A 27,127-nucleotide genomic window follows, 5' to 3' on the forward strand; every position below is an offset into this window, starting at 1 on the left:
AAATCACAGACAAACAGTCATTTTTCCAGCAAAAGACAGGAGTCACAAAAAGCACAAATAGAGATAAAATTAATCACTAACCTTTGATGCTCTTCATCAGATGACACTCATGGGACTTCATGTTACACAATACATATATGTTTTGTTCGATAAAGTTCATATTTATATCCAAAAACCTTCGTTTACATTGGCGCCATGTTCAGAAATGCCTCCAAAATATCCGGAGAAATTGCAGAGAGCCACGTCAAATAACAGAAATACTCATCATAGACTTTGATGAAAGATACATGTTTTACATAGAATTAAAGATACACTTGTTCTTAATGCAACCGCTGTGTCAGATTTCAAAAAGCTTTACGGCAAAAGCACAATATTCAATAATCTGAGAACAGCGTTCAGCCACAAAAGGAAGCCATACAGTTACCCGCTAAATTGTGCAGTCAACAAAACTCATAAAAAGCATTATAAATCTTCACTTTGGTGATCTTCGTCGGAATGCACTCCCAGGACTCCCACTTCCACAAGAAATGTTTGTTTCATTCGGTAATGTCCATCATTTATGTCCAAATAGCTATTTTTGTTAGCGTGTTTGGTAAACAAATCCAAAGTCAGGAAGCGCGTTCACTAAAAGCAGACGAAATGTCAAAAAGTTCTGTAACAGTCAGTAGAAACATGTCAAACAATGTATTGAATCAATCTTTAGAATGTTTTTAACATAAATCAAATCAAATGTATTTATATAGCTCTTCGTACATCAGATGATATCTCAGTGCTGTACAGAAACCCAGCCTAAAACCCCAAAAAGCAAGCAATGCAGGTGTAGAAGCACGTTGGCTAGGAAAAACTCCCAAGAAAGGCCAAAACCTAGGAAGAAACCTAGAGAGGAACCAGGCTATGTGGGGTGGCCAGTCCTCTTCTGGCTGTGCCGGGTGGAGATTATAACAGAACATGGCCAAGATGTTCAAATGTTCATAAATGACCAGCATGGTCAAATAATAATAATCACAGTAGTTGTCGAGGGTGCAGCAAGTCAGAACCTAAGGAGTAAATGTCAGTTGGCTTTTCATAGCCGATCATTCAGAGTATCTCTACCGCTCCTGCGGTCTCTAGAGAGTTGAAAACAGCAGGTCTGGGACAGGTAGCACGTCCGGTGGACAGGTCAGGGTTCCATAGCCGCAGGCAGAACAGTTGAAACTGGAACAGCAGCAAGGCCAGGTGGACCGGGGACAGCAAGGAGTCATCATGCCAGGTAGTCCTGAGGCATGGTCCTAGGGCTCAGGTCCCCAGAGAGAGAGAAAGAAAGAGAGAATTAGAGAGAGCATACTTAAATTCACACAGGACACTGGATAAGACAGGAGAAGTACTCCAGATATAACCAACTGACCCTAGCCCCCCGACACAAACTACTGCAGCATAAATACTGGAGGCTGAGACAGGAGGGGTCAGGAGACACTGTGGCCCCATCCGATGATACCCCCAGACAGGGCCAAACAGGAAGGATATAACCCACCCACTTTGCCAAAGCACAGCCCCCACACCACTAGAGGGATATCTTCAACCACCAACTTACCATCCTGAGACAAGGCCGAGTATAGCCCACAAAGATCTCCGCCACGGCACAACCCAAGCGGGGGCGCCAACCCAGACAGGAAGATCACGTCAGTGACTCAACCCACTCAAGTGACGCACCCCTCCTAGGGACGGCATGAAAGAGCACCAGTAAGCCAGTGACTCAGCCCCTGTAATAGGGTTAGAGGCAGAGAATCCCAGTGGAGAGAGGGGATCTTCAGTAACATAAATCTTCAGTAACGTTCCAACTGGAGAATTACATTGACTTCAGATGTGCGATGGAACAGAGCTCCCTCTCATGTGAACGCGCATGGTCAGGTCATGATAGACCTGACTCATTTCTGTCTCCTTCGGCCCCACTTCACAGTAGAGGCATCAGACAAGGTTCTACAGACTGTTCACATCTAGTGGAAGCCGTAGGAAGTGCAAACTCATCCGTATCCCACTGTGTATTCAATAGGGTCTTGGTTGAAAATCGGCCAACCTCAGAATTCCCACTTCCTGTTTGGATTTTTTCTCAGGTTCTTGCCTGCCATTTGAGTTCTATTATACTCACAGACATCATTCAAACAGTTTTAGAAACTTCAGAGTGTTTTCTATCCAATACGAGTAATAATATGCATATATTAGCAACTGGGACTGAGGAGCAGGCAGTTTACTATGGGCACCTCTGTGCACCTTTCATCCAAGCTACTCAATACTGCCCCTGCAGCCATAAGAAGTTAAGAACACGTTCTTATTTTCAATGACGGCCTAGTAACGGTGGGTTAACTGCCTTGTTCAGGGGCAGAACGACAGATTTTTACCTTGTCAGCTCGGGGATTCACTTTTGCACTTTCGTGCGTTTTTCCAGCAGCTCTTCACTGTGCTTCAAGCATTGCGCTGTTAATGACTTCAAGCCTATCAACTCCCGAGATTAGGCTGGTGTAATCGATGTGAAATGGCTAGCTAGTTAGCGGAGTGCGCGCTAATAGCGTTTCAAACGTCACTCGCTCTGAGACTTGGAGTAGTTGTTCAATATCAAATCATAGACTTAATTATTACATATTAACACACAGAAATACGAGCCTTTGGTCATTAATATGGTTGAATCCGGAAACTATCATTTCGAAAACAAAACGTTTATAATTATCGCATATAGCCTGACTCGGCGTGCAATGAACGCAAGAGAAGTGACACAATTTCACCTGGTTAATATTGCCTGCTAACCTGGATCTCTTTTAGCTAAATATGCAGGTTTAAAAATATATATTTCTGTGTATTGATTTTAAGAAAGGCATTGATGTTTATGGTTAGGTACACGTTGGAGCAACAACAGTCCTTTTTCCACGAATGCACACCGCATCGATATATGCAATGCAGGACACGCTAGATAAACTAGTAATATCATCAACTATGTGTAGTTAACTAGTGATTATGGTTGATTGATTGATTGTGTTTTATAAGATAAGTTTAATGCTAGCTAGCAACTTACCTTGGCTTCTACTGCATTCGCGTAACAGGCAGGCTCCTCGTGGAGTGCAATGAGAGGCAGGTGGTTAGAGCATTGGACTAGTTAACCGTAAGGTTGCAAGATTGAATCCCCGAGCTGACAAGGTACAAACCCTGAACAGGGCAGTTAACCCACTGTTCCTAGGCCGTCATTGAAAATAAGAACGTGTTCTTAATTGACTTGCCTAGTTAAATAAAGGTTTAAAAAATAAATAATAATAAATCGGTGTCCAAAAATACTGATTTCCGATTGTTATGAAAACTTGAAATCGGCCCTAATTAATCGGCCATTCCGATTAATCGGTCGACCTTTAGTCTAGGGTAGTGTTGAGTTGTCTAGGGCTACAGGGTCTAGGGTAGTGTTGAGTTGTCTAGGGCTACAGGGTCTAGGGTTGAGTTGTCTATGGCTACAGGGTCTAGGGTTGAGTTGTCTAGGGCTACAGGGTCTAGGGTAGTGTTGAGTTGTCTAGGGCTACAGGGTCTAGTGTTGAGTTGTCTAGGGCTACATGGTCTAGGGTAGTGTTGAGTTGTCTAGGGCTACAGGGTCTAGGGTAGTGTTGAGTTGTCTAGGGCTACAGGGTCTAGGGTTGAGTTGTCTATGGCTACAGGGTCTAGGGTTGAGTTGTCTAGGGCTACAGGGTCTAGGGTAGTGTTGAGTTGTCTAGGGTAGTGTTGAGTTGTCTAGGGCTACAGGGTCTAGGGTAGTGTTGAGTTGTCTAGGGCTACAGGGTCTAGGGTAGTGTTGAGTTGTCTAGGGCTACAGGGTCTAGGGTTGAGTTGAGTTGTCTAGGGCTACAGGGTCTAGGGTTGAGTTGTCTAGGGCTACAGGGTCTAGGGTTGAGTTGTCTAGGGCTACAGGGTCTAGGGTAGGGTTGAGTTGTCTAGGGCTACAGGGTCTAGTGTTGAGTTGTCTAGGGCTACAGGGTCTAGGGTTGAGTTGTCTAGGGCTACAGGGTCTAGTGTTGAGTTGTCTAGGGCTACAGGGTCTAGGGTTGAGTTGTCTAGGGCTACAGGGTCTAGGGTTGAGTTGTCTAGGGCTACAGGGTCTAGGGTTGAGTTGTCTAGGGCTACAGGGTCTAGGGTTGAGTTGTCTAGGGCTACAGGGTCTAGGGTTGAGTTGTCTAGGGCTACAGGGTCTAGGGTAGTGTTGAGTTGTCTAGGGCTACAGGGTCTAGGGTAGTGTTGAGTTGTCTAGGGCTACAGGGTCTAGGGTAGTGTTGAGTTGTCTAGGGCTACAGGGTCTAGGGTTGTGTTGAGTTGTCTAGGGCTACAGGGTCTAGGGTTGTGTTGAGTTGTCTAGGGCTACAGGGTCTAGGGTTGAGTTGAGTTGTCTAGGGCTACAGGGTCTAGGGTTGAGTTGTCTAGGGCTACAGGGTCTAGTGTTGAGTTGTCTAGGGCTACAGGGTCTAGGGTTGAGTTGTCTAGGGCTACAGGGTCTAGGGTTGAGTTGTCTAGGGCTACAGGGTCTAGGGTTGAGTTGTCTAGGGCTACAGGGTCTAGGGTTGAGTTGTCTAGGGCTACAGGGTCTAGGGTTGAGTTGTCTAGGGCTACAGGGTCTAGGGTAGTGTTGAGTTGTCTAGGGCTACAGGGTCTAGGGTTGAGTTGTCTAGGGCTACAGGGTCTAGGGTAGTGTTGAGTTGTCTAGGGCTACAGGGTCTAGGGTTGTGTTGAGTTGTCTAGGGCTACAGGGTCTAGGGTTGAGTTGTCTAGGGCTACAGGGTCTAGGGTTGTGTTGTCTAGGGCTACAGGGTCTAGGGTAGTGTTGAGTTGTCTAGGGCTACAGGGTCTAGGGTTGAGTTGTCTAGGGCTACAGGGTCTAGGGTAGTGTTGAGTTGTCTAGGGCTACAGGGTCTAGGGTTGAGTTGTCTAGGGCTACAGGGTCTAGGGTTGAGTTGTCTAGGGCTACAGGGTCTAGGGTAGTGTTGAGTTGTCTAGGGCTACAGGGTCTAGGGTTGAGTTGTCTAGGGCTACAGGGTCTAGGGTTGTGTTGAGTTGTCTAGGGCTACAGGGTCTAGGGTTGAGTTGTCTAGGGCTACAGGGTCTAGGGTTGAGTTGTCTATGGCTACAGGGTCTAGGGTAGTGTTGAGTTGTCTAGGGCTACAGGGTCTAGGGTAGTGTTGAGTTGTCTAGGGCTACAGGGTCTAGGGTAGTGTTGAGTTGTCTAGGGCTACAGGGTCTAGGGTAGTGTTGAGTTGTCTAGGGCTACAGGGTCTAGGGTAGTGTTGAGTTGTCTAGGGCTACAGGGTCTAGGGTTGAGTTGAGTTGTCTAGGGCTACAGGGTCTAGGGTTGAGTTGTCTAGGGCTACAGGGTCTAGGGTAGTGTTGAGTTGTCTAGGGCTACAGGGTCTAGGGTAGTGTTGAGTTGTCTAGGGCTACAGGGTCTAGGGTAGTGTTGAGTTGTCTAGGGCTACAGGGTCTAGGGTAGTGTTGAGTTGTCTAGGGCTACAGGGTCTAGGGTTGTGTTGAGTTGTCTAGGGCTACAGGGTCTAGGGTTGAGTTGAGTTGTCTAGGGCTACAGGGTCTAGTGTTGAGTTGTCTAGGGCTACAGGGTCTAGGGTTGAGTTGTCTAGGGCTACAGGGTCTAGGGTAGTGTTGAGTTGTCTAGGGCTACAGGGTCTAGGGTTGAGTTGTCTAGGGCTACAGGGTCTAGGGTTGAGTTGTCTAGGGCTACAGGGTCTAGGGTAGTGTTGAGTTGTCTAGGGCTACAGGGTCTAGGGTAGTGTTGAGTTGTCTAGGGCTACAGGGTCTAGGGTTGAGTTGAGTTGTCTAGGGCTACAGGGTCTAGGGTTGAGTTGTCTAGGGCTACAGGGTCTAGGGTTGAGTTGTCTAGGGCTACAGGGTCTAGGGTAGTGTTGAGTTGTCTAGGGCTACAGGGTCTAGGGTTGTGTTGAGTTGTCTAGGGCTACAGGGTCTAGGGTTGAGTTGTCTAGGGCTACAGGGTCTAGGGTTGAGTTGTCTAGGGCTACAGGGTCTAGGGTTGAGTTGTCTAGGGCTACAGGGTCTAGGGTAGTGTTGAGTTGTCTAGGGCTACAGGGTCTAGGGTAGTGTTGAGTTGTCTAGGGCTACAGGGTCTAGGGTAGTGTTGAGTTGTCTAGGGCTACAGGGTCTAGGGTAGTGTTGAGTTGTCTAGGGCTACAGGGTCTAGGGTAGTGTTGAGTTGTCTAGGGCTACAGGGTCTAGGGTAGTGTTGAGTTGTCTAGGGCTACAGGGTCTAGGGTTGAGTTGTCTAGGGCTACAGGGTCTAGGGTAGTGTTGAGTTGTCTAGGGTAGTGTTGAGTTGTCTAGGGCTACAGGGTCTAGGGTTGTGTTGAGTTGTCTAGGGCTACAGGGTCTAGGGTTGAGTTGAGTTGTCTAGGGCTACAGGGTCTAGTGTTGAGTTGTCTAGGGCTACAGGGTCTAGGGTTGAGTTGTCTAGGGCTACAGGGTCTAGGGTTGAGTTGTCTAGGGCTACAGGGTCTAGGGTAGTGTTGAGTTGTCTAGGGCTACAGGGTCTAGGGTTGTGTTGAGTTGTCTAGGGCTACAGGGTCTAGGGTTGAGTTGTCTAGGGCTACAGGGTCTAGTGTTGAGTTGTCTAGGGCTACAGGGTCTAGGGTAGTGTTGAGTTGTCTAGGGCTACAGGGTCTAGTGTTGAGTTGTCTAGGGCTACAGGGTCTAGTGTTGAGTTGTCTAGGGCTACAGGGTCTAGGGTAGTGTTGAGTTGTCTAGGGCTACAGGGTCTAGGGTTGAGTTGTCTAGGGCTACAGGGTCTAGGGTTGAGTTGTCTAGGGCTACAGGGTCTAGGGTAGTGTTGAGTTGTCTAGGGCTACAGGGTCTAGGGTTGAGTTGTCTAGGGCTACAGGGTCTAGGGTTGAGTTGTCTAGGGCTACAGGGTCTAGGGTAGTGTTGAGTTGTCTAGGGCTACATGGTCTAGGGTAGTGTTGAGTTGTCTAGGGCTACAGGGTCTAGGGTTGAGTTGAGTTGTCTAGGGCTACAGGGTCTAGGGTTGAGTTGAGTTGTCTAGGGCTACAGGGTCTAGGGTTGAGTTGTCTAGGGCTACAGGGTCTAGGGTTGAGTTGTCTATGGCTACAGGGTCTAGGGTAGTGTTGAGTTGTCTAGGGCTACAGGGTCTAGGGTAGTGTTGAGTTGTCTAGGGCTACAGGGTCTAGCGTAGTGTTGAGTTGTCTAGGGCTACAGGGTCTAGGGTAGTGTTGAGTTGTCTATGGCTACAGGGTCTAGGGTAGTGTTGAGTTGTCTAGGGCTACAGGGTCTAGGGTAGTGTTGAGTTGTCTAGGGCTACAGGGTCTAGGGTTGAGTTGTCTAGGGCTACAGGGTCTAGGGTTGAGTTGTCTAGGGCTACAGGGTCTAGGGTAGTGTTGAGTTGTCTAGGGCTACAGGGTCTAGGGTAGTGTTGAGTTGTCTTGCTCCCTCGTCTTACCACACCAAGCCCTGTATTTTCTTAAGTTTTGTCGAAAATAAATCAGGTTAGCCGCTAATGCTATTCGCTTGTTAGCGAAATGTAATCTAAGTCAGAACAAACGTAGCTATCTTATCCAGCCTGATACCAGGTGTAGGCCTAGATCAGCATGATGTTTGTGTGCAACGGTATCTTCTAGAACAGAGAGGAATAGGCTAAGCTTGAATATGTTACTATGTAGCATCCAATTAGTGAATTTGTTGTCATGTCAATCTACAATGTACTCAGTGTTGCCCACTATATTCCAACTATAGAATTAGAATAATCATTTTATTTCCCTGAAACACCAGGGTCATGAACTACTCATGAAGCATATTTAAAACGTGCATTATTCAAAAACATAAATACTGTCATATCGTCAAATGTGAAACACATGGTATAATTTTTGACATATTGCCCAGCCCTATATCTGTAGGTAGAGAACGGGATCCAGACATCATGTCAGGGTTAGAGGTAAATGTGTCTCATCGTGTGTTACTGTGTCTCTGTGTAGAACCATCTCTGTAGATAGAGAACAGGGTCCAGACATCATGTCAGGGTTAGAGGTAAATGTGTCTCATCGTGTGTTACTGTGTCTCTGTGTAGAACCATCTCTGTAGATAGAGAACAGGGTCCAGACATCATGTCAGGGTTAGAGGTAAATGTGTCTCATCGTGTGTTACTGTGTCTCTGTGTAGAACCATCTCTGTAGATAGAGAACAGGGTCCAGACATCATGTCAGGGTTAGAGGTAAATGTGTCTCATCGTGTGTTACTGTGTCTCTGTGTAGAACCATCTCTGTAGATAGAGAACAGGGTCCAGACATCATGTCAGGGTTAGAGGTAAATGTGTCTCATCGTGTGTTACTGTGTCTCTGTGTAGAACCATCTCTGCAGAAGGAGAACAGGACCCAGATGTTGTCTCAGGCTGCTCCACCAGGATCCAAACACAACAAGTCTCGGGCCACCAACACACGGGATGAACGCTTCAGATCTGGTAAGAGGACAATCCTACTCGGATCAGATGGACTGGGGGGTTGAAGGCTTCAGATCTGGTAAGAGGACAATCCTACAGGATCAGATGGACTGGGGGGTTGAAGGCTTCAGATCTGGTAAGAGGACAATCCTACAGGATCAGATGGACTGGGGGGTTGAAGGCTTCAGATCTGGTAAGAGGACAATCCTACAGGATCAGATGGACTGGGGGGTTGAAGGCTTCAGATCTGGTAAGAGGACAATCCTACAGGATCAGATGGACTGGGGGGTTGAAGGCTTCAGATCTGGTAAGAGGACCATCATACAGGATCAGATGGACTGGGGGGTTGAAGGCTTCAGATCTGGTAAGAGGACAATCATACAGGATCAGATGGACTGGAGGGTTGAAGGCTTCAGATCTGGTAAGAGGACAATCCTACAGGATCAGATGGACTTAGTCTGTGTCTGGGAAACTGCCCCTATGTCTAGTCCTGGACTGAACATCAAGCTCAAAGGAGAATCTCTATTGGAAATGCCTTTTACTCCAGGATTTGGCTTGTCTGTCCTGGGAACCACCCCTAAATGTATATTATGGTTGGGATAAGACTTTCAGGTGTCTGTTCCAATGCTGACATAACCTAAAGGGTGTTTTTCAGGAAGTGTTCACACAGTGCATGCAGGATATGTATGATACTGTGTAATAAAAGTTTGCGTGATCTTTGTGTTTGTCTAGACCTGCATACAGAAGCCGTTCACGCTGCCTTGGCCAAGTACAAAGAGCGGAAGATGCCAATGCCCTCCAAGAGACGCTCTGTTCTAGTTCAGTCCTCTGTAGAGGCATGCACTCCCCCAGGTAAGATCATACTATATTACCCAGAACTCACCTGGGCCTTAAACCGTACCCCCTGCTACCCACAACCCATCTGGACCTTAGATCAGATCCTAACATAGGTCACCACATTGAAACTGTCTGTCTGGTGCTCGGACTGTTGGTGTTGCTGAGCCAATTCAGCAGAATTTAACCATTGCCTGCAACATGGAAAAGTTTGTTGCGTCAAATGGAGAAAACAAATTGAACAATATTTTACAGTTATGGGATAATCACTACATGTTGATAAGATCCTCTGAGCTGGTAAAGGTTGGCCACGCTGTTCTGCTTTTGTTTAACCTCTCTAGGGTATGTCGGACCCTAGCGTCCCACCTCGTCAACAGCCGGTGAAACTGCAGGGCGCCTAATTCAAAACAACAGAAATCCTCAAACATACAAGTATTTTACACAATTTTAAAGATACACTTGTTGTAAATCCAGCCACAGTGTCCGATTTCAAAAAGGTTTTACGACGAAAGCACACCAAACGATTATGTTAGGTCACCACCAAGTTACAGAAAAACACAGCCATTTTTCCCGCCAAAGAGAGGAGTAACAAAAAGCAGAAATAGAGATAAAATTAATCACTAACCTTTGATGATCTTCATCAGATGACACTCATAGGACTTCATGTTACACAATACATGTATGTTTTGTTCGGTAAAGTTCATATTTATATCCCAAAATCGTATTCTACATTGGTGTGTTCAGTAGTTCCAAAACATGCATAATACTCATAATAAACATTGATAAAAGATACAAGTGTTATGCATGGAACTTTAGATCAACTTCTCCTTAATGCAACCGCTGTCAGATTTCAAAAAAAGCTTTACCGAAAAAGCACACCATGCTATAATCTGAGTACAGCGCTCGGAGACCAAAACAAGCCATACAGATATCTGCCATGTTGTGGAGTCAACAGAAGTCAGAAATAGCATTATAAATATTCACTTACCTTTGATGATCTTCATCAGAATGCACTCCCAGGAATCCCAGTTCCACAATAAATGTTTGTTTTGTTCGATGAAGTCCATCATTTGTCCAAATACCTCCTTTTTGTTCGCGTGTTTAGTACCGAAATCCAAATTCACGATGAGCAGGCCATACGAAAAGTCAAACAATTCCATTACAGTTCGTAGAAACATGTCAAACGATGTATAGAATCAATCTTTAGGATGTTTTTAACACACATCTTCAATGATGTTTCAACCGGAGAATTCCTTTGTCTTTAGAAAGGAAAAGGAACGCAGCTACCTCTCACGGGGGCGCGCCTGAGTGAGGTCATGGCACTCTGCCAGACATCTGGTTGAAACAGCTCTCATTCTCTCCCCGTTCACAGTAGAAGCCTCAAACAAGGTTCTAAAGACTGTTGACATCTAGTGGAAGCCTTAGGAAGTGCAATATGACCCCATAGACACTGTATATTGGATAGGCAAAGACTTGAAAACCTACAAACCTCAGATTTCCCACTTCCTGGTTGTGTTTTTTTCTCAGGTTTTTGCCTGCCATATGAGTTCTGTTATACTCAGACATCATTCAAACAGTTTTAGAAACTTCAGAGGGTTTTCTATCCAAATCTACTAATAATATGCATATCTTAGCTTCTGGGCCTGAGTAGCAGGCAGTTTACTCTGGGCACCTTATTCATCCAAGCTACTCAATACTGCCCCCAGCCATAAGAAGACAAAATATGAACCAGAGGCAAAATATACCCCCAAAATGTGGGCCAGTTTTCATGCAAAAGTTGGAATTTATACGAATGTCAATCAAATCAACCAGGTGTAGACTAACCATGAAATGTTAATGATGGGTCCCTCACCCCACGAAATGTTAATGACGGGTCCCTCACCCCATGAAATGTTAATGACGGGTCCCTCACCCCATGAAATGTTAATGACGGGTCCCTCACCCCATGAAATGTTAATGACGGGTCCCTCACCCCATGAAATGTTAATGACGGGTCCCTCACCCCATGAAATGTTAATGACGGGTCCCTCACCCCACGAAATGTTAATGACGGGTCCCTCACCCCACGAAATGTTAATGACGGGTCCCTCACCCCATGAAATGTTAATGACGGGTCCCTCACCCCACGAAATGTTAATGACGGGTCCCTCACCCCACGAAATGTTAATGACGGGTCCCTCACCCCATGAAATGTTAATGACGGGTCCCTCACCCCATGAAATGTTAATGACGGGTCCCTCACCCCATGAAATGTTAATGACGGGTCCCTCACCCCATGAAATGTTAATGACGGGTCCCTCACCCAATGAAATGTTAATGACGGGTCCCTCACCCCATGAAATGTTAATGACGGGTCCCTCACCCCATGAAATGTTAATGACGGGTCCCTCACCCCATGAAATGTTAATGACGGGTCCCTCACCCCATGAAATGTTAACTTCTCTGGGGCAGGTGGGATGCAAACGTCCCACCGGTCAATAGCCAGGGAAAATACAGCGCGCCATATTCAAATAACATGATATAAAAATCAAACTTTCATTAAATCACACATGTAAGATACCAAATTAAAGCTACACTCGTTGTGAATCCAGCCAACATGTCAGATTTCAAAAAGGCTTTTCGGCGAAAGCATAAGATGCTATTATCTGATGATAGCACAACAGTAAACAAAGAGAGTAGCATAATTCAACACTGCAAGCACGACACAAAACGCCCTTAAAATCCCCAGCTACGATGAATGCAGCCTCAGGGTGTGTGGTTTCCAGTTTACAAAGAGTCAGATAAAGTTCGTTCAGGGCCATCGATGTGTCTGCTTGGGGGGGAATATATACGGCTGTGATTATAATCGAAGAGAATTCCCTTGGTAGATAATGCGGTCGACATTTGATTGTGAGGAATTCTAGATCAGGTGAACAGAATGACTTGAGTTCCTGTATGTTGTTATGATCACACCACGTCTCGTTAATCATAAGGCATACACCCCCGCCCCTCTTCTTACCAGAAAGATGTTTGTTTCTGTCGGCGCGATGCGTGAAGAAACCAGCTGGCTGCACCGACTCCGTTAGCGTCTCTCGCGTAAGCCATGTTTCCGTGAAGCAAAGGACGTTACAGTCTCTGATATCTCTCTGGAAAGCTACCCTTGCTCGGATTTCATCAACCTTATTGTCAAGAGACTGGACATTGGCGAGTAGTATGCTAGGGAGTGGAGCGCGATGTGCCTGTCTCCGAAGCCTGACCAGGAGACCGCTTCGTTTGCCCCTTTTACGGCGTCGTTGTTTAGGGTCGCCGGCTGGGATCAGATCCATTGTATTGGGTGGAAGGCAAAACATAGGATCCGCTTCGGGAGAGTCATATTCCTGGTTGTAACGATGGTGAGTTGACGTTGCTCTTATATTCAGTAGTTCCTCCCGACTGTATGTAATGAAACCTAAGATTACCTGGGGTACCAATGTAAGGAAGAACACATAAAAAAACAAAATACTGCATATTTCCCTAGGAACGCGAAGCGGCCATCTCGGTCGGAAGTATGTCAATTTAGCCTCAAATAAATAATGAAACATGTTCAATTTGTTTTAAATAATGCAAAAACAAAGTGTTGGAGAAGAAAGTAAAAGTGCAATATGTGCCATGTAAAAAAGCTAACGTTTAAGTTCCTTGCTCAGAACATGAGAACATATGAAAGCTGGTGGTTCCTTTTAACATGAGTCTTCAATATTCCCAATATTAGGTTGTAGTTATTATAGGAATTATAGGACTTTCTCTCTATACCATTTGTATTTCATATACCTTTGACTATTGGATGTTCTTATAGGCACTTTAGTATTGCCAGTGTAACAGTATAGCTTCCGCCCCTCTCCTCGCTCCTACCTGGGCTTGAACCAGGAACACATCGACAACAGCCACCCTCGAAGCAGCGTTACCCATGCAGAGCAAGGGGAACAACTACTCCAAGTCTCAGAGCGAGTGACGTTTGAAACGCTATTAGCACGCATCCCGCTAAATAGCTAGCCATTTCACCTCGGTTACACCAGCCTAATCTCGGGAGTTGATAGGCTTGAATTCATAAACAGCAGAGCTGCTGGCAAAAAGCACGAAAGTGCTGTTTGAATGAATGCTAACGAGCCTGCTGGTGCCTACCACCGCTCAGTCAGACTGCTCTATCAAATCATAGACTTAGTTATAACATAATAACACACAGAAATACGAGCCTTTGGTCATTAATATGGTCGAATCCGGAAACTATCATCTCGAAAACAAAACATTTATTCTTTCAGTGAAATATGGAACCGTTTCGTATTTTATCTAACGGGTGGCATCCATCAGTCTAAATATTCCTGTTACATTGCACAACCTTCAATGTTATGTCATAATTACGTGAAATTCTGGCAAATTAGTTCGCAATGAGCCAGGCGGCCCAAACTGTTGCATATACCCTGACTGCGTGCAATGAACGCAAGAGAAGTGACACAATTTCACCTGGTTAATATTGCCTGCTAACCTGGATTTCTTTTAGCTAAATATGCAGGTTTAAAAATATATATTTCTGTGTATTGATTTTAAGAAAGGCATTGATGTTTATGGTTAGGTACACGTTGGAGCAACGACAGTCCTTTTTCGCAAATGCGCAACGCATCGATTATATGCAACGCAGGACACGCTAGATAAACTAGTAATATCATCAACCATGTGTAGTTATAACTAGTGATTATGATTGATTGTTTTTTATAAGATACATTTAATGCTAGCTAGCAACTTACCTTGGCTTCTTACTGCATTCGCGTGACAGGCGGGCTCCTCCTGAATCCCTGAGCTGACCAGGTAAAAATCTGTCGTTCTGCCCCTGAACAAGGCAGTTAACCCACTGTTCCTAGTCCGTCATTGAAAATAAGAATGTGTTCTTAACTTCTCTAGGGTAGGGGGCAGCATTCGGACTTTGGGATGAAAAGCATGCCCAAATGAAACTGCTTTCTACTCAGGCCTAGAAGATATGATATACACATAATTGGTAGATTTGGATAGAAAACACTCTAAAGTTTCCAAAACTGTTAAAACAGTGTCTGTGAGTATAACAGAACTGATTTGGCAGGTGAAAACCTGAGAAAAATCCATTCGGGAAGTCGTTTTTTAAATGTTTTTATTTTTCTATTAAATGCCATTACAGTATCCATTGACTTAGGACTCTAATTGCAGTTCCTATGCCTTCCACTAGATGTCAACAGTCTTTAGAAATTGTTTCAGGCTTGTATTCTGAAAAATGAGGAAGTAAGAGCAGTCTGAGTGGACCCTAAAGTGTCAGAGCTTTTTCATGCGCGCGACCTTTTATATATATATATTACCTTTTATATTGACGACGTTATTGTCCGTTTGAAATATTATCGATTATTTAGGCTAAAAACAACCTGAGGATTGAATATAAACATCGTTTGACATGTTTCTATGAACTTTACGGATACAGTTTGGATTTTGTCTGCCTGTTTTGACTGCGTTTGAGCCTGTGGATTACTGAAGAAAACGCGCGAACAAAACAGAGGTTTTTGGATATAAAGAGACCGTATCGAACAAAAAGAACATTTATTGTGTAAATGAATGTCTGCTGAGTGCAACCATATGAAGATCATCAAAGGTAAGGGATTCATTTTATCTCTATTTCTGACTTGTGTAACTCTTCTACTTGGCTGGTTACTGTTTGTAATGATTTGTCTGCTGGGCTAAGTTCTCAAATAATCGTAAGGTATGCTTTCGCCGTAAAGCATTTTTAAAATCTGATACCGTGGTTGGATTCACAAGAAGTTAATATTTAAACCTATGTAAAATATATGTTTTGTTTTCTGAATTTTTATACTGAGTATTTCTGTATTTGAATTTGGCGCCCAGCAGTTTCACTGGCTGTTGAAGAGGTGGGACGCTACCGTCTCACGTACCCTAGCGAAGTGACTTGCCTAGTTAAATAAAGGTGTAATTATTTTTATTTAAAAAATAAATAAAATCTCCCAAATCGGTGTCCAAAAATACCGATTTCCGATTGTAATGAAAACGTGAAATCGGCCCTAATTAATCGGCCATTCTGATTAATCGGTCGACCCCTAATAATAATTCTACTAGCAAATTGTTTATTTTATTTATAATCTGTTGAAATTCAGAAAAGAAAGGTTCAGATCTTTTGTGAAACGGCATAGTTGAAAAATATATGGCAAATAGAAATCTAATATGGATGGTGTAAAGAGATGGATGGGAGGTATTGAATGGAGCTGAAGGTTGGGACTAATAACAAATAATAACAAGAGAACTAATGTAAAACATACTGTGTCCGTAAAATGTATATAGGTTCAGAACTTTTGTGAAAGAAATTGATGGTTCGAGAAAGGACAGGAGTAAAAACAAAAAATATATAACTATTGTAAAATAAAATGTGTAAAATGTGTATAGTATATACAGTTGAAGTCGGAAGTTTACATACACCTTAGCCAAATACATTTAAACTCAGTTTTTCACCATTCCTGACATTTAATCCTAGTAAAAATTCCCTGTCTTAGGTCAGTTAGGATCATCACTTTATTTTAAGAATGTGAAATGTCAGAATAATAGTAGAGAGAATTTATTTCTTTCAGCTTTTATTTCTTTCATAACATTCCCAGTGGGTCAGAATTTTACATACACTCAATTAGTATTTGGTAGCATTGCCTTTAAATTGTTTTACTTGGGTCAAATGTTTTGGGTAGTCTTCCACAAGCTTCCCACAATAAATTGGGTGAATTTTGGCCCATTCCTCCTGACCGAGGTGGTGTAACTGAGTCAGGTTTGTAGGCCTCCTTGCTCGCACATGCTTTTTCAGTTCTGCTCACACATTTTCTATGGGATTGAGGTCAGGGCTTTGATGGCCACTCCAATACCTTGACTTTGTTGTCCTTAAGCCATTTTGCCACAACTTTGGAAGTATGCTTGGGGTCATTGTCCATTTGGAAGACCCATTTGCGACCAAGCTTTTGAGCAGTGGCTTCATCCTTGCTGAGCGGACTTTCAGGTTATGTCGATATAGGACTCGTTTTACTGTGGATATAGATACTTTTGTACCAGTTTCCTCCAGCATCTTCACAAGGTCCTTTGCTGTTGTTCTGGGATTGATTTGCACCTTTCGCACCAAAGTACGTGGACTTTGGTGCGAAAGAATTTGGACACACCTACTCATTCCAAGGTTTTTCTTTATTTTTTACTATTTTCTACATTGTAGAATAATGGTGAAGACATCAAAACTATGAAATAACACATTCCACAAATTAACTTTTTAACAAGGCACAACTGTTAATTGAAATTCATTCCAGGTGACTACCTCATGAAGCTGGTGTGAACCTTGAGCAAAGCTGTCATCATGGAAAACAGTGGCTACTTTGAAGAATCTTAAATATAAAATATATTGTGATTTGTTTAACACTTTTTTGCTTACTACATGATTCCATATGTGTTATTTCATAGTTTTGATGTCTTCACTATTATTCTACAACATAGAAAATAGTAACAATAAAGAAAAACCCTTAAATGAGTAGGTGTGTCCACACTTTTGACTGGTACTGTATTTATCTGTATATGTACACTACCGTTCAAAAGTTTGGGGTCACTTAGAAATGTCCTTGTTTTTGAAAGAAAAGCACATTTTTGGTCCATTTAAAATAACATCAAATTGATCAGAAATACAGTGTAGACATTGTTAATGTTGTAAATGACTATTGTAGCAGGAAATGGCAGATTTTTTTAATGGAATATCTACAGGCGTACAGAGGCCCATTATCAGCAACCATCACTCCTGTGTTCCAATGGCACATTGTATTAGCTAACCCACGTTTATAATTTTAAAAGGCTAATTGATAATTCGAAAACCCTTTTGCAGTTATGTTAGCACAGCTGAAAACTGTTGTTCTGATTTAAAGAAGCAATACAACTGGCCTTCAGACTAGTTGAGTATCTGGAGCATCAGCATTTGTGGGTTCGATTACAGGCTCAAAATGGCTAGAAACAAAGACCTTTCTTCTGAAACTCGTCAGTCTATTCTTGTTCTGAGAAATGAAGGCTATTCCATGCTAGAAATTGCCAAGAAACTGAAGATCTCGTACAATGCTGTTTCCTACTCCCTTTCACAGAACAGCGCAAACTGGCTCTAACCAGAATAGAAAGAGGAGTTGGAGGCCCCGGTGCACAACTGAGCAAGAGGACAAATACATTACAGTGTCTAGTTTGAGAAACAGACGCCTCAAGTCCTCAACTGACAGCTTCATTAAATAGTACCCGCAAAACACCAGTCTTAACGTCAACAGTGAAGAGGCGACTCCAGGATGCTGGCCTTCTAGGCAGAGTTCCTCTGTCCAGTGTCTGTGTTCTTTTGCCCATCTTAATCTTTTATTTTTATTGGCCATTCTGAGATATGGCTTTTTCTTTGCAACTCTGCCTAGAAGGCCAGCATCCCGGGGTCGCCTCATCACTGTTGAAATATAAGGGGGATTGGAAATGATGCAGACAATTACATTGATGAAAGCTACAATCAATCTGCTATATTAAAGCTGATCTACCCCCCCAAAAAAATTATAAAAAGACCCGGGAGGTTTTCCATTGCCTCACAAAGAAGGGCACCTATTGGTAGATGGGTAGAAATGATCAACAATCAACTTGACAGTGCTTAATGGATTATAGAAGTAACAATGGGAAAATGATTGTACAGTCCAGGTGTGCAAAGCTCTTAGACTTACTCAGAAAGACTCACAGCTGTCATCGACGCCAAAGGTGGTGTTTTAAGGTATTGACTCAGGGGTGTGAATACTTATCAAAATGAGATTCATTCATTTTCAATAAAAACATGTTTTCACTTTTGCCATTTAAAGGGTATTGTGTGTTGATACATTTAAATAAATTAAATATATTTTGAATTCAGGCTGTAACAACAAAATGTGGAATTAGTCGAGGGGTGTGAATACCTTTGGAAGCCACTGTATTTCATCTGTAGCCTAATAAACTGCATGCTTTCCTGAGTCGTAGTGGGAGGACCACACACCATATCACGTGACTTCAAATTTACTTCCATTATTAAATACATTATTGCACATTAAGGTGTTTCCACCGCCATTTCTCGTGTAATTAATTGTACAAAAAGATCCCACCATGCCGAATGAACAAATGATCTGTCGGCATTTATAAAATGATTGCGAAACGTTCTGTTTCCATCACAGCTGATGCGCTTTTATACGGTATGGCCCCTATAGATTTATTTGCGTTTTTTATTGTTGGACATAAGACTAAAAACACTAGGAAATCAGCTCCCAAGTGATTTTCATTTGAGAAATCTCTTCCAAATTATTCCCACGCATAAAATATTGATAGATATATGTGATCCTCTGTTTCTTCCTCCCCCTCAGAGCCTGGTTCCTCTCTAGGTTTCTTCCAAGGTCCAGCCTTTCTAGGGAGTTTTTCCAAGCCACCGTGCTTCCACACCTGCATTGCTTGCTGTTTGGGGTTTTAGGCTGGGTTTCTGTACAGCACTTTGAGATATCAGCTGATGTAAAAAGGGCTTTATAAATACATTTGATTGATACACAAATGTAAGAAAAGTTTGAAATTATATTTTGGTCAAATATTATATCCGTTTAGGCTTCTTGCGGTCAGTCTACAAATGATTTGTAAGCATGTATGGGCCCCCGACCATCCGCTCAGGAAAACATCGGCCCGTGGCTGAATCTAATTGATGATCCCTGGTAAGGGTTTCAGCCTGTCTCGTCCCCTAGTTTCCATTCTCCACTCTTCCAAGGCATGAGTTGGTTGCATAATATTAGAATAACTCGATGGGCCCAGTTCACAAGTAGTGCACTGCATAGGGAACAGGGTGCCATTTGGGACGTGGTACTTCCTGTCTCTGCTGTGACCCTGCCTCCCTACCTGTTTTGACCTCTGACCTCACAGACACGTCCTCGGCATCAGAAGACGAGGGTTCACTGCGTCGTGCGGGCCGGATGGTGTCCTCCACGCCGTACCAGAACCACCCGGCGCCGAACGTAGAACACTGGTTTAACAGAGTCATCCAGGGCTCCTCCACCTCCTCCTCTGCATCCTCCACCTCATCCCATCCTGGAGGGAGGGTCCACGCTACCACCGCCGTGCTGGCTGACCTCATGGCATACACCCAGATAGGTAAAACATCTTTACCTAACCACACCTAACTACACCCAGATACCCCATTCATTCTGACTCGGTCCTTTTATGCTTGTTCACCTCACAGCAAGGCCTTAAAACCCTGAGGACATCCAAATACTGTCGACACAGTGCGTTCAGAAAGTATTCAGACCCTTTGACTTTTTCCACATTTTGTTACGTTACAGCCTTATTCTAAAATCGATTAAATAGTTATCTCCCTCATCAATCTACACACAATACCCCTCATCAATCTACACACAATACCCCTCATCAATCTACACACAATATCCCATAATAACAAAGCGAAAACTGGTTTTTAGAACACAAATACCTTATTTACATAAGTATTCAGACCCTTTGCTATGAGACACAAAATTGAGCTCAGGTGCATCCTGTTTCCATTGATCATCCTTGAGATGTTTCTACAACTTGATTGGAGTCCACCTGTGGTAAATTCAATTGATTGGACATGATTTGGAAAGGCACACACCTGTCTATTTAGGTCCCACAGTTGACAGTGCACGTCAGAGCAAATACCAAGCCATGAGGTTGAAGGAATTGTCCGTAGAGCTCCGAGACAGGATTGTGTCGAGGCACAGATCTGGGGAAGGGTACCAACACATTTCTGCAGCATGACTTTCCCTCCTTTACCCTGTGGAATGTCCGTGGTCCTCTCTTCGTTTAGCCAGATGTCAGAATCACACCCGTCCATCTCCTGTTCTGGGCCTGACCCTGCTCTCTGATCCTAGGACATTTCCTCTTCTCTGATTAGGTCGACCTTTCTAAATTAGGATACACAGTGTCATGACCTAAAGTCCATTAATAGTCACAGTAATCATTCACTAAACAGGATACGAACAAACTACAGTTTAACATGAAACGTGTTACATTTGAAGAGAATCCATCAGTCCCCCCCATTAAACCATAAACACTTGTTATTGTTTAATATCACTAAACAATCATTCAACTGCCGGCTGTAGACCTTCTTCTTCTTTGGTTTTCTCCAGAACTGAGAGTGTGATAGAAACAGACTTAATAGAGAAAATAGAAAATACTAGAAAACACAAAAAAACAATCCTATTTTCTACTGATTTATCATAAGCATCTATGTAGATACATTTATAAACTAAATCTCTGACCACAGCTTGAGGAACCCGACCGACACAATCTCCTGCTACTCCTAAACACTACGCCCACTGATATGCTTTTCTGCTGAGGTCCACAAAAAGTAGGGCTCTAAATGTCCCCATTATGCTTTTCCTCAGTCTTCCATCAAGGGCTACAGGAGAGATGTTTTTCAGCCAAGTCCTCCTCACTGCGTCTACGTCCTAAAGCTACCCTAAAGACGCGAGCCGTAGCCTGAATCAATTTCACCAGCTCTTGTGGAAGATCTGCACTATAGATGCGTTTCAACAAAGCTTTTGCTTTGAATCCTCACAATGCCACCAGAACGGCCCCTGTAACTGCCCACGCTGCATATTCCAGCATCCGCCTGATTTGATCAATAGTCCAATACCATGCTGTTCCTACAGCACCTTCCACAACCTTAAGAGTCTCTCTTGTTATTACTCCCAAGGTAACGGCAGTACGTTTTGTTACAGCTTTAACTCTGTTAGTGGCTTTCATCACCGGCTTTACCGTTACATCTATGATTGAGTTTGTTCTTTTTCCCAGTCCTCTCCTAATGTTTTCCTGACCAGCTTATCTATTGCCTCCTTATGTTGTGCTACAGTAGGGACTGGTGGGTAATAATTACCATGACCCACGGCATACCCCCACCCCCCTGTGAAAACCCTGTGTGTGACAGGTTTTAGGGCCTAAGGGTTGTTTTTCCACAATCCCTCTACAAATCCCTGTTAACCGTGTGTTGGTCCCAGTTCTCTGGGAGGTAATTGATTATCTGCCCTTTGATATGGAGGAGAGAGCAGTGGGGTTGAGAGAGTGTCCAGTTCTACATATCTCTGAGTCACATGCTTCCTGATCGTCCCCGGCAACAGATGGGCTGCCACCACTACTGCAAGCGTTTTCTCTGGGAATACAGCTTCCTGTATACACAGCTTCCTGTATATACAGCTTCCTGTATACATGGGTCTGTGACAACCCTCTCCATTGTTGTTCCCTCATCAGTGAAACCTTCTCCATATGTGGCTATTAAAGTCTGAACTAAAATGATTTCAGCGACGGTTATGAAGACCCTCCTAGAGTCCTCCATGTTGAGCGTATCCTCAGTAGTCCTTCCACCCATCCCTGTATAACTACACAGTGGAGTGGTATCATTCTCTGAGTCACATTTACTCCTCTATTTCCTGTCCTTGTAAAGACTATGGCCTTGGTATTTGGGATACCCTGGAGAGGGCTGACATGGGTTACCCCCCCATCTGACACCAACACTCCAATGTCCTGTACTTCCTCCACTCTGCCATAAACATTGGTGTATATTTGTCTCATGAACATCTCTGGAGAGACTTGAAAATAGCTGTCCAGCGACGCTCCCCATCCAACCTGACAGAGAAGATCTGCAGAGAATAATGGGAGAAACTCCCCAAATACAGGTGTGCCAAGCTTGTAGCGTCATACCCAAGAAGACTCAAGGCTGTAATCGCTGACAAAGGTGCTTCAACAAAGTACTGAGTACAGGGTCTGAATACTTATGTAAATGGGACATTTCCATTTTTAATTTTGTATAAATTAGCAAATATTTCTAAAAACATTTAAAAAAAATACTTGCCATTATGGGGTCTTGTATGTAGATTGATGAGGGAAATATATATACAAAAATATATTTTAGAATAAGGCTGTAACATAACAAACTGTGGAAAAAGTCAAGGGGTCTGAATACTTTCCGAATGCACTGTGGGATAGATGGGATATAACATATTGATTCATTGAACTACTTTTTTTTGAGGAACCACTAATGATTAAGTTATGGGGGTGATTGGTGGATGTCATGGTTACCTGCAGGAAGTTCCCATAATACTGTGCCTAGAGGAGGGCCAAGGTGACCTACTCCTGTATCTAGAGGAGGGCCAAGGTGACCTGGTCCTGTATCTAGAGGAGATCCAAGGGGACCTAGTCCTGTATCTAGAGGAGGGCCAAGGTGACCTAGTCCTGTATCTAGAGGAGGGCCAAGGTGACCTGGTCCTGTATCTAGAGGAGGGCCAAGGTGACCTGGTCCTGTATCTAGAGGAGGGCCAAGGTGACCTGGTCCTGTATCTAGAGGAGGGCCAAGGGGACCTGGTCCTGTATCTAGAGGAGGGCCAAGGGGACCTGGTCCTGTATCTAGAGGAGGGCCAAGGGGACCTGGTCCTGTATCTAGAGGAGGGCCAAGGGGACCTGGTCCTGTATCTAGAGGAGGGCCAAGGGGACCTGGTCCTGTATCTAGAGGAGGGCCAAGGGGACCTGGTCCTGTATCTAGAGGAGGGCCAAGGTGACCTGGTCCTGTATCTAGAGGAGGGCCAAGGTGACCTGGTCCTGTATCTAGAGGAGGGCCAAGGTGACCTGGTCCTGTATCTAGAGGAGGGCCAAGGGGACCTAGTCCTGTATCTAGAGGAGGGCCAAGGGGACCTGGTCCTGTATCTAGAGGAGGGCCAAGGTGACCTGGTCCTGTATCTAGAGGAGGGCCAAGGTGACCTGGTCCTGTATCTAGAGGAGGGCCAAGGTGACCTGGTCCTGTATCTAGAGGAGGGCCAAGGTGACCTGGTCCTGTATCTAGAGGAGGGCCAAGGTGACCTGGTCCTGTATCTAGAGGAGGGCCAAGGTGACCTGGTCCTGTATCTAGAGGAGGGCCAAGGTGACCTGGTCCTGTATCTAGAGGAGGGCCAAGGGGACCTGGTCCTGTATCTAGAGGAGGGCCAAGGTGACCTGGTCCTGTATCTAGAGGAGGGCCAAGGGGACCTGGTCCTGTATCTAGAGGAGGGCCAAGGGGACCTGGTCCTGTATCTAGAGGAGGGCCAAGGGGACCTGGTCCTGTATCTAGAGGAGGGCCAAGGTGACCTGGTCCTGTATCTAGAGGAGGGCCAAGGGGACCTGGTCCTGTATCTAGAGGAGGGCCAAGGGGACCTAGTCCTGTATCTAGAGGAGGGCCAAGGTGACTTATTCCTGTATCTAGAGGAGAGCCAAGGTGACCTAGTCCTGTATCTAGAGGAGGGCCAAGGTGACTTATTCCTGTATCTAGAGGAGGGCCAAGGTGACTTATTCCTGTATCTAGAGGAGAGCCAAGGTGACCTAGTCCTGTATCTAGAGGAGGGCCAAGGTGACCTGGTCCTGTATCTAGAGGAGGGCCAAGGTGACCTGGTCCTGTATCTAGAGGAGGGCCAAGGTGACCTGGTCCTGTATCTAGAGGAGGGCCAAGGTGACCTGGTCCTGTATCTAGAGGAGGGCCAAGGTGACCTGGTCCTGTATCTAGAGGAGGGCCAAGGTGACCTGGTCCTGTATCTAGAGGAGGGCCAAGGTGACCTGGTCCTGTATCTAGAGGAGGGCCAAGGTGACCTGGTCCTGTATCTAGAGGAGGGCCAAGGTGACCTGGTCCTGTATCTAGAGGAGGGCCAAGGTGACCTGGTCCTGTATCTAGAGGAGGGCCAAGGTGACCTATTCCTGTATCTAGAGGAGGGCCAAGGTGACCTATTCCTGTATCTAGAGGAGGGCCAAGGTGACCTATTCCTGTATCTAGAGGAGGGCCAAGGTGACCTATTCCTGTATCTAGAGGAGAGCCAAGGTGACCTAGTCCTGTATCTAGAGGAGAGCCAAGGTGACCTACTCCTGTATCTAGAGGAGAGCCAAGGTGACCTACTCCTGTATCTAGAGGAGAGCCAAGGTGATCTACTCCTGTATCTAGAGGAGGGCCAAGGTGACCTATTCCTGTATCTAGAGGAGAGCCAAGGTGACCTACTCCTGTATCTAGAGGAGAGCCAAGGTGACCTACTCCTGTATCTAGAGGAGAGCCAAGGTGACCTACTCCTGTATCTAGAGGAGAGCCAAGGTGACTTACTCCTGTATCTAGAGGAGATCCTGTATCTAGAGGAGAGCCAAGGTAACCTACTCCTGTATCTAGAGGAGGGCCAAGGTGACCTACTCCTGTATCTAGAGGAGATCCTGTATCTAGAGGAGAGCCAAGGTAACCTACTCCTGTATCTAGAGGAGAGCCAAGGTAACCTACTCCTGTATCTAGAGGAGGGCCAAGGTGACCTACTCCTGTATCTAGAGGAGATCCTGTATCTAGAGGAGATCCTGTATCTAGAGGAGGGCCAAGGTGACCTACTCCTGTATCTAGAGGAGGGCCAAGGTGACCTAGTCCTGTATCTAGAGGAGGGCCAAGGTGACCTATTCCTGTATCTAGAGGAGAGCCAAGGTGACCTATTCCTGTATCTAGAGGAGAGCCAAGGTAACCTACTCCTGTATCTAGAGGAGGGCCAAGGTGACCTACTCCTGTATCTAGAGGAGATCCTGTATCTAGAGGAGATCCTGTATCTAGAGGAGAGCCAAGGTGACCTATTCCTGTATCTAGAGGAGAGCCAAGGTGACCTAGTCCTGTATCTAGAGGAGGGCCAAGGTGACCTGGTCCTGTATCTAGAGGAGGGCCAAGGTGACCTGGTCCTGTATCTAGAGGAGGGCCAAGGTGACCTGGTCCTGTATCTAGAGGAGGGCCAAGGTGACCTATTCCTGTATCTAGAGGAGGGCCAAGGTGACCTATTCCTGTATCTAGAGGAGGGCCAAGGTGACCTATTCCTGTATCTAGAGGAGGGCCAAGGTGACCTAGTCCTGTATCTAGAGGAGAGCCAAGGTGACCTAGTCCTGTATCTAGAGGAGAGCCAAGGTGACCTACTCCTGTATCTAGAGGAGAGCCAAGGTGACCTACTCCTGTATCTAGAGGAGAGCCAAGGTGATCTACTCCTGTATCTAGAGGAGAGCCAAGGTAACCTACTCCTGTATCTAGAGGAGAGCCAAGGTGACCTACTCCTGTATCTAGAGGAGGGCCAAGGTGACCTACTTGGAACAGAATGGTTCCTGTATCTTCTCTTTCTGTCAGCTGAGCAGAGAACAACTTCACCACCACATTTTAGGGCCAGTGGTCCTGAATATAAAGAGGGATGGAGAGAGAGAGAAATGGTTTCAGGCCATTCTCATTTATTGTAACTACACAGACTCTGACAGAGGACATCTCACATCTGTGTTTCAATCAGATTGTATACTCTCCCTCCTCAATCACTGGCCTCTTCCCCCTCAATCACTGGCCTCTTCCTCCTCAATCACTGGCCTCTTCCTCCTCAATCACTGGCCTCTCCCTCCTCAATCACTGGCCTCTTCCCCCTCAATCACTGGCCTCTTCCTCCTCAATCACTGGCCTCTCCCTCCTCAATCACTGGCCTCTTCCTCCTCAATCACTGGCCTCTTCCTCCTCAATCACTGGCCTCTTCCCCAGTGAGGGTCTTCCCTGTCTGTTTTCACCCTGCCTCTCACTGTCTTCTGCCACGTTGTTAGGCTACATATCGTTGTTTCTTCTAGTGAAACACATCTGTCCAGTTTGACAGTCATGTTGTTAGGATACATAGCTACAGTTACCTTTGCTTTCTAGAGTCCAGGAACAATGGTAGCCATCTTGAAGCATGTGGGGACAGCAGACTGGGATAGGGAGAGATTGAATATCTCCGTACGCACACCAGCCTGCTGGTCCGCGCATGCTCTGAGGACATGGCTAGGGATGCAGTCTGGGCCAGCAGCCTTGCGAGGGTTAACAACGTTTAAATGTTTTACTCACGTCGGCCACGGAGAAGGAGAGACTACCTACAGCGGTCAGCTGGCAAATGACTTGGCATAAATAGCAGCATGCCTCAACAGCTTGATAAAACGTGTAAAACACACGTGGAAACGTAATTACAATATTGGTGGGAATATGTCCATGATAAAAACAAGAGAATGAAATATAATTGGATAAATTAGAAAAAATAAGAGTTGAGATGCAGTCACCACTCGTGTGTGGATCACTATTTCTAAAACGGACAGCTCCGTGTGCTGAAAGTTGAGTAGGCTAATTTACTAAGACGAGCAATAAGAAATAAGAGGTAGTCTTAACTGTTTGACAATTAGGTTATCTATATATATCCATTTGAACATCTTGACCATGTTCTGTTATAATCTCTTGCTAGCTGACTGACTCGTTTCCTGAAAGAAGTTCCTGGGTTTACCGTCATGGTGTGGATGTTTGGTCAGGACGTGTCGTTTTAATTTCTTCGTTTTGAGAGACTGATTACTAAGCACTAATATCAATCAAATGTATTTATAAAGCCCTTCTGACATCAGCTGATATCACAAAGAGCTGTCTAGAAACCCAGCTTAAAACCCCAAACAGCAAGCAATGCAGGTGTAGAAGCACGGTGGCTAGGAAAAACTCCCTAGAAATGCCTGAACCTAAGAAGAAACCAAGAGAGGAACCAGGCTATGAGGGGTGGCCAGTCCTCTTCTGGCTGTGCCGGGTGGAGATTATAACAGAACATGGCCAAGATGTTCAAAATGTTCATAAATGACAAGCATGGTCAAATAATAATCAGGAATAAATGTCAGTTGGCTTTTCATAGCCAATCATTCAGAGTATCTCTACCGCTCCTGCTGTCTCTAGAGAGTTGAAAAAAGCAGGTCTGGGACAGGTAGCACGTCCGGTGA

General features: G+C 44.9%; 1 protein-coding gene across 1 annotated transcript in view; it reads left to right on the forward strand.

Moving 5' to 3' along the window:
* Window positions 1–27,127, forward strand: part of LOC120064503 (disco-interacting protein 2 homolog A-like) — a 198,358-nt gene that overhangs the window by 72,436 nt on the left and 98,795 nt on the right. The window contains exons 4-6 of the mRNA XM_039015120.1: window positions 8,375–8,488; window positions 9,200–9,319; window positions 19,241–19,468. Of these exons, the coding sequence (XP_038871048.1) occupies window positions 8,375–8,488; window positions 9,200–9,319; window positions 19,241–19,468 (462 nt within the window). The remainder of the gene's footprint in view (window positions 1–8,374; window positions 8,489–9,199; window positions 9,320–19,240; window positions 19,469–27,127) is intronic.

Source organism: Salvelinus namaycush, chromosome 19 (assembly GCF_016432855.1).
Source record: "Salvelinus namaycush isolate Seneca chromosome 19, SaNama_1.0, whole genome shotgun sequence".
NCBI classification, from domain to species: domain Eukaryota; kingdom Metazoa; phylum Chordata; class Actinopteri; order Salmoniformes; family Salmonidae; genus Salvelinus; species Salvelinus namaycush.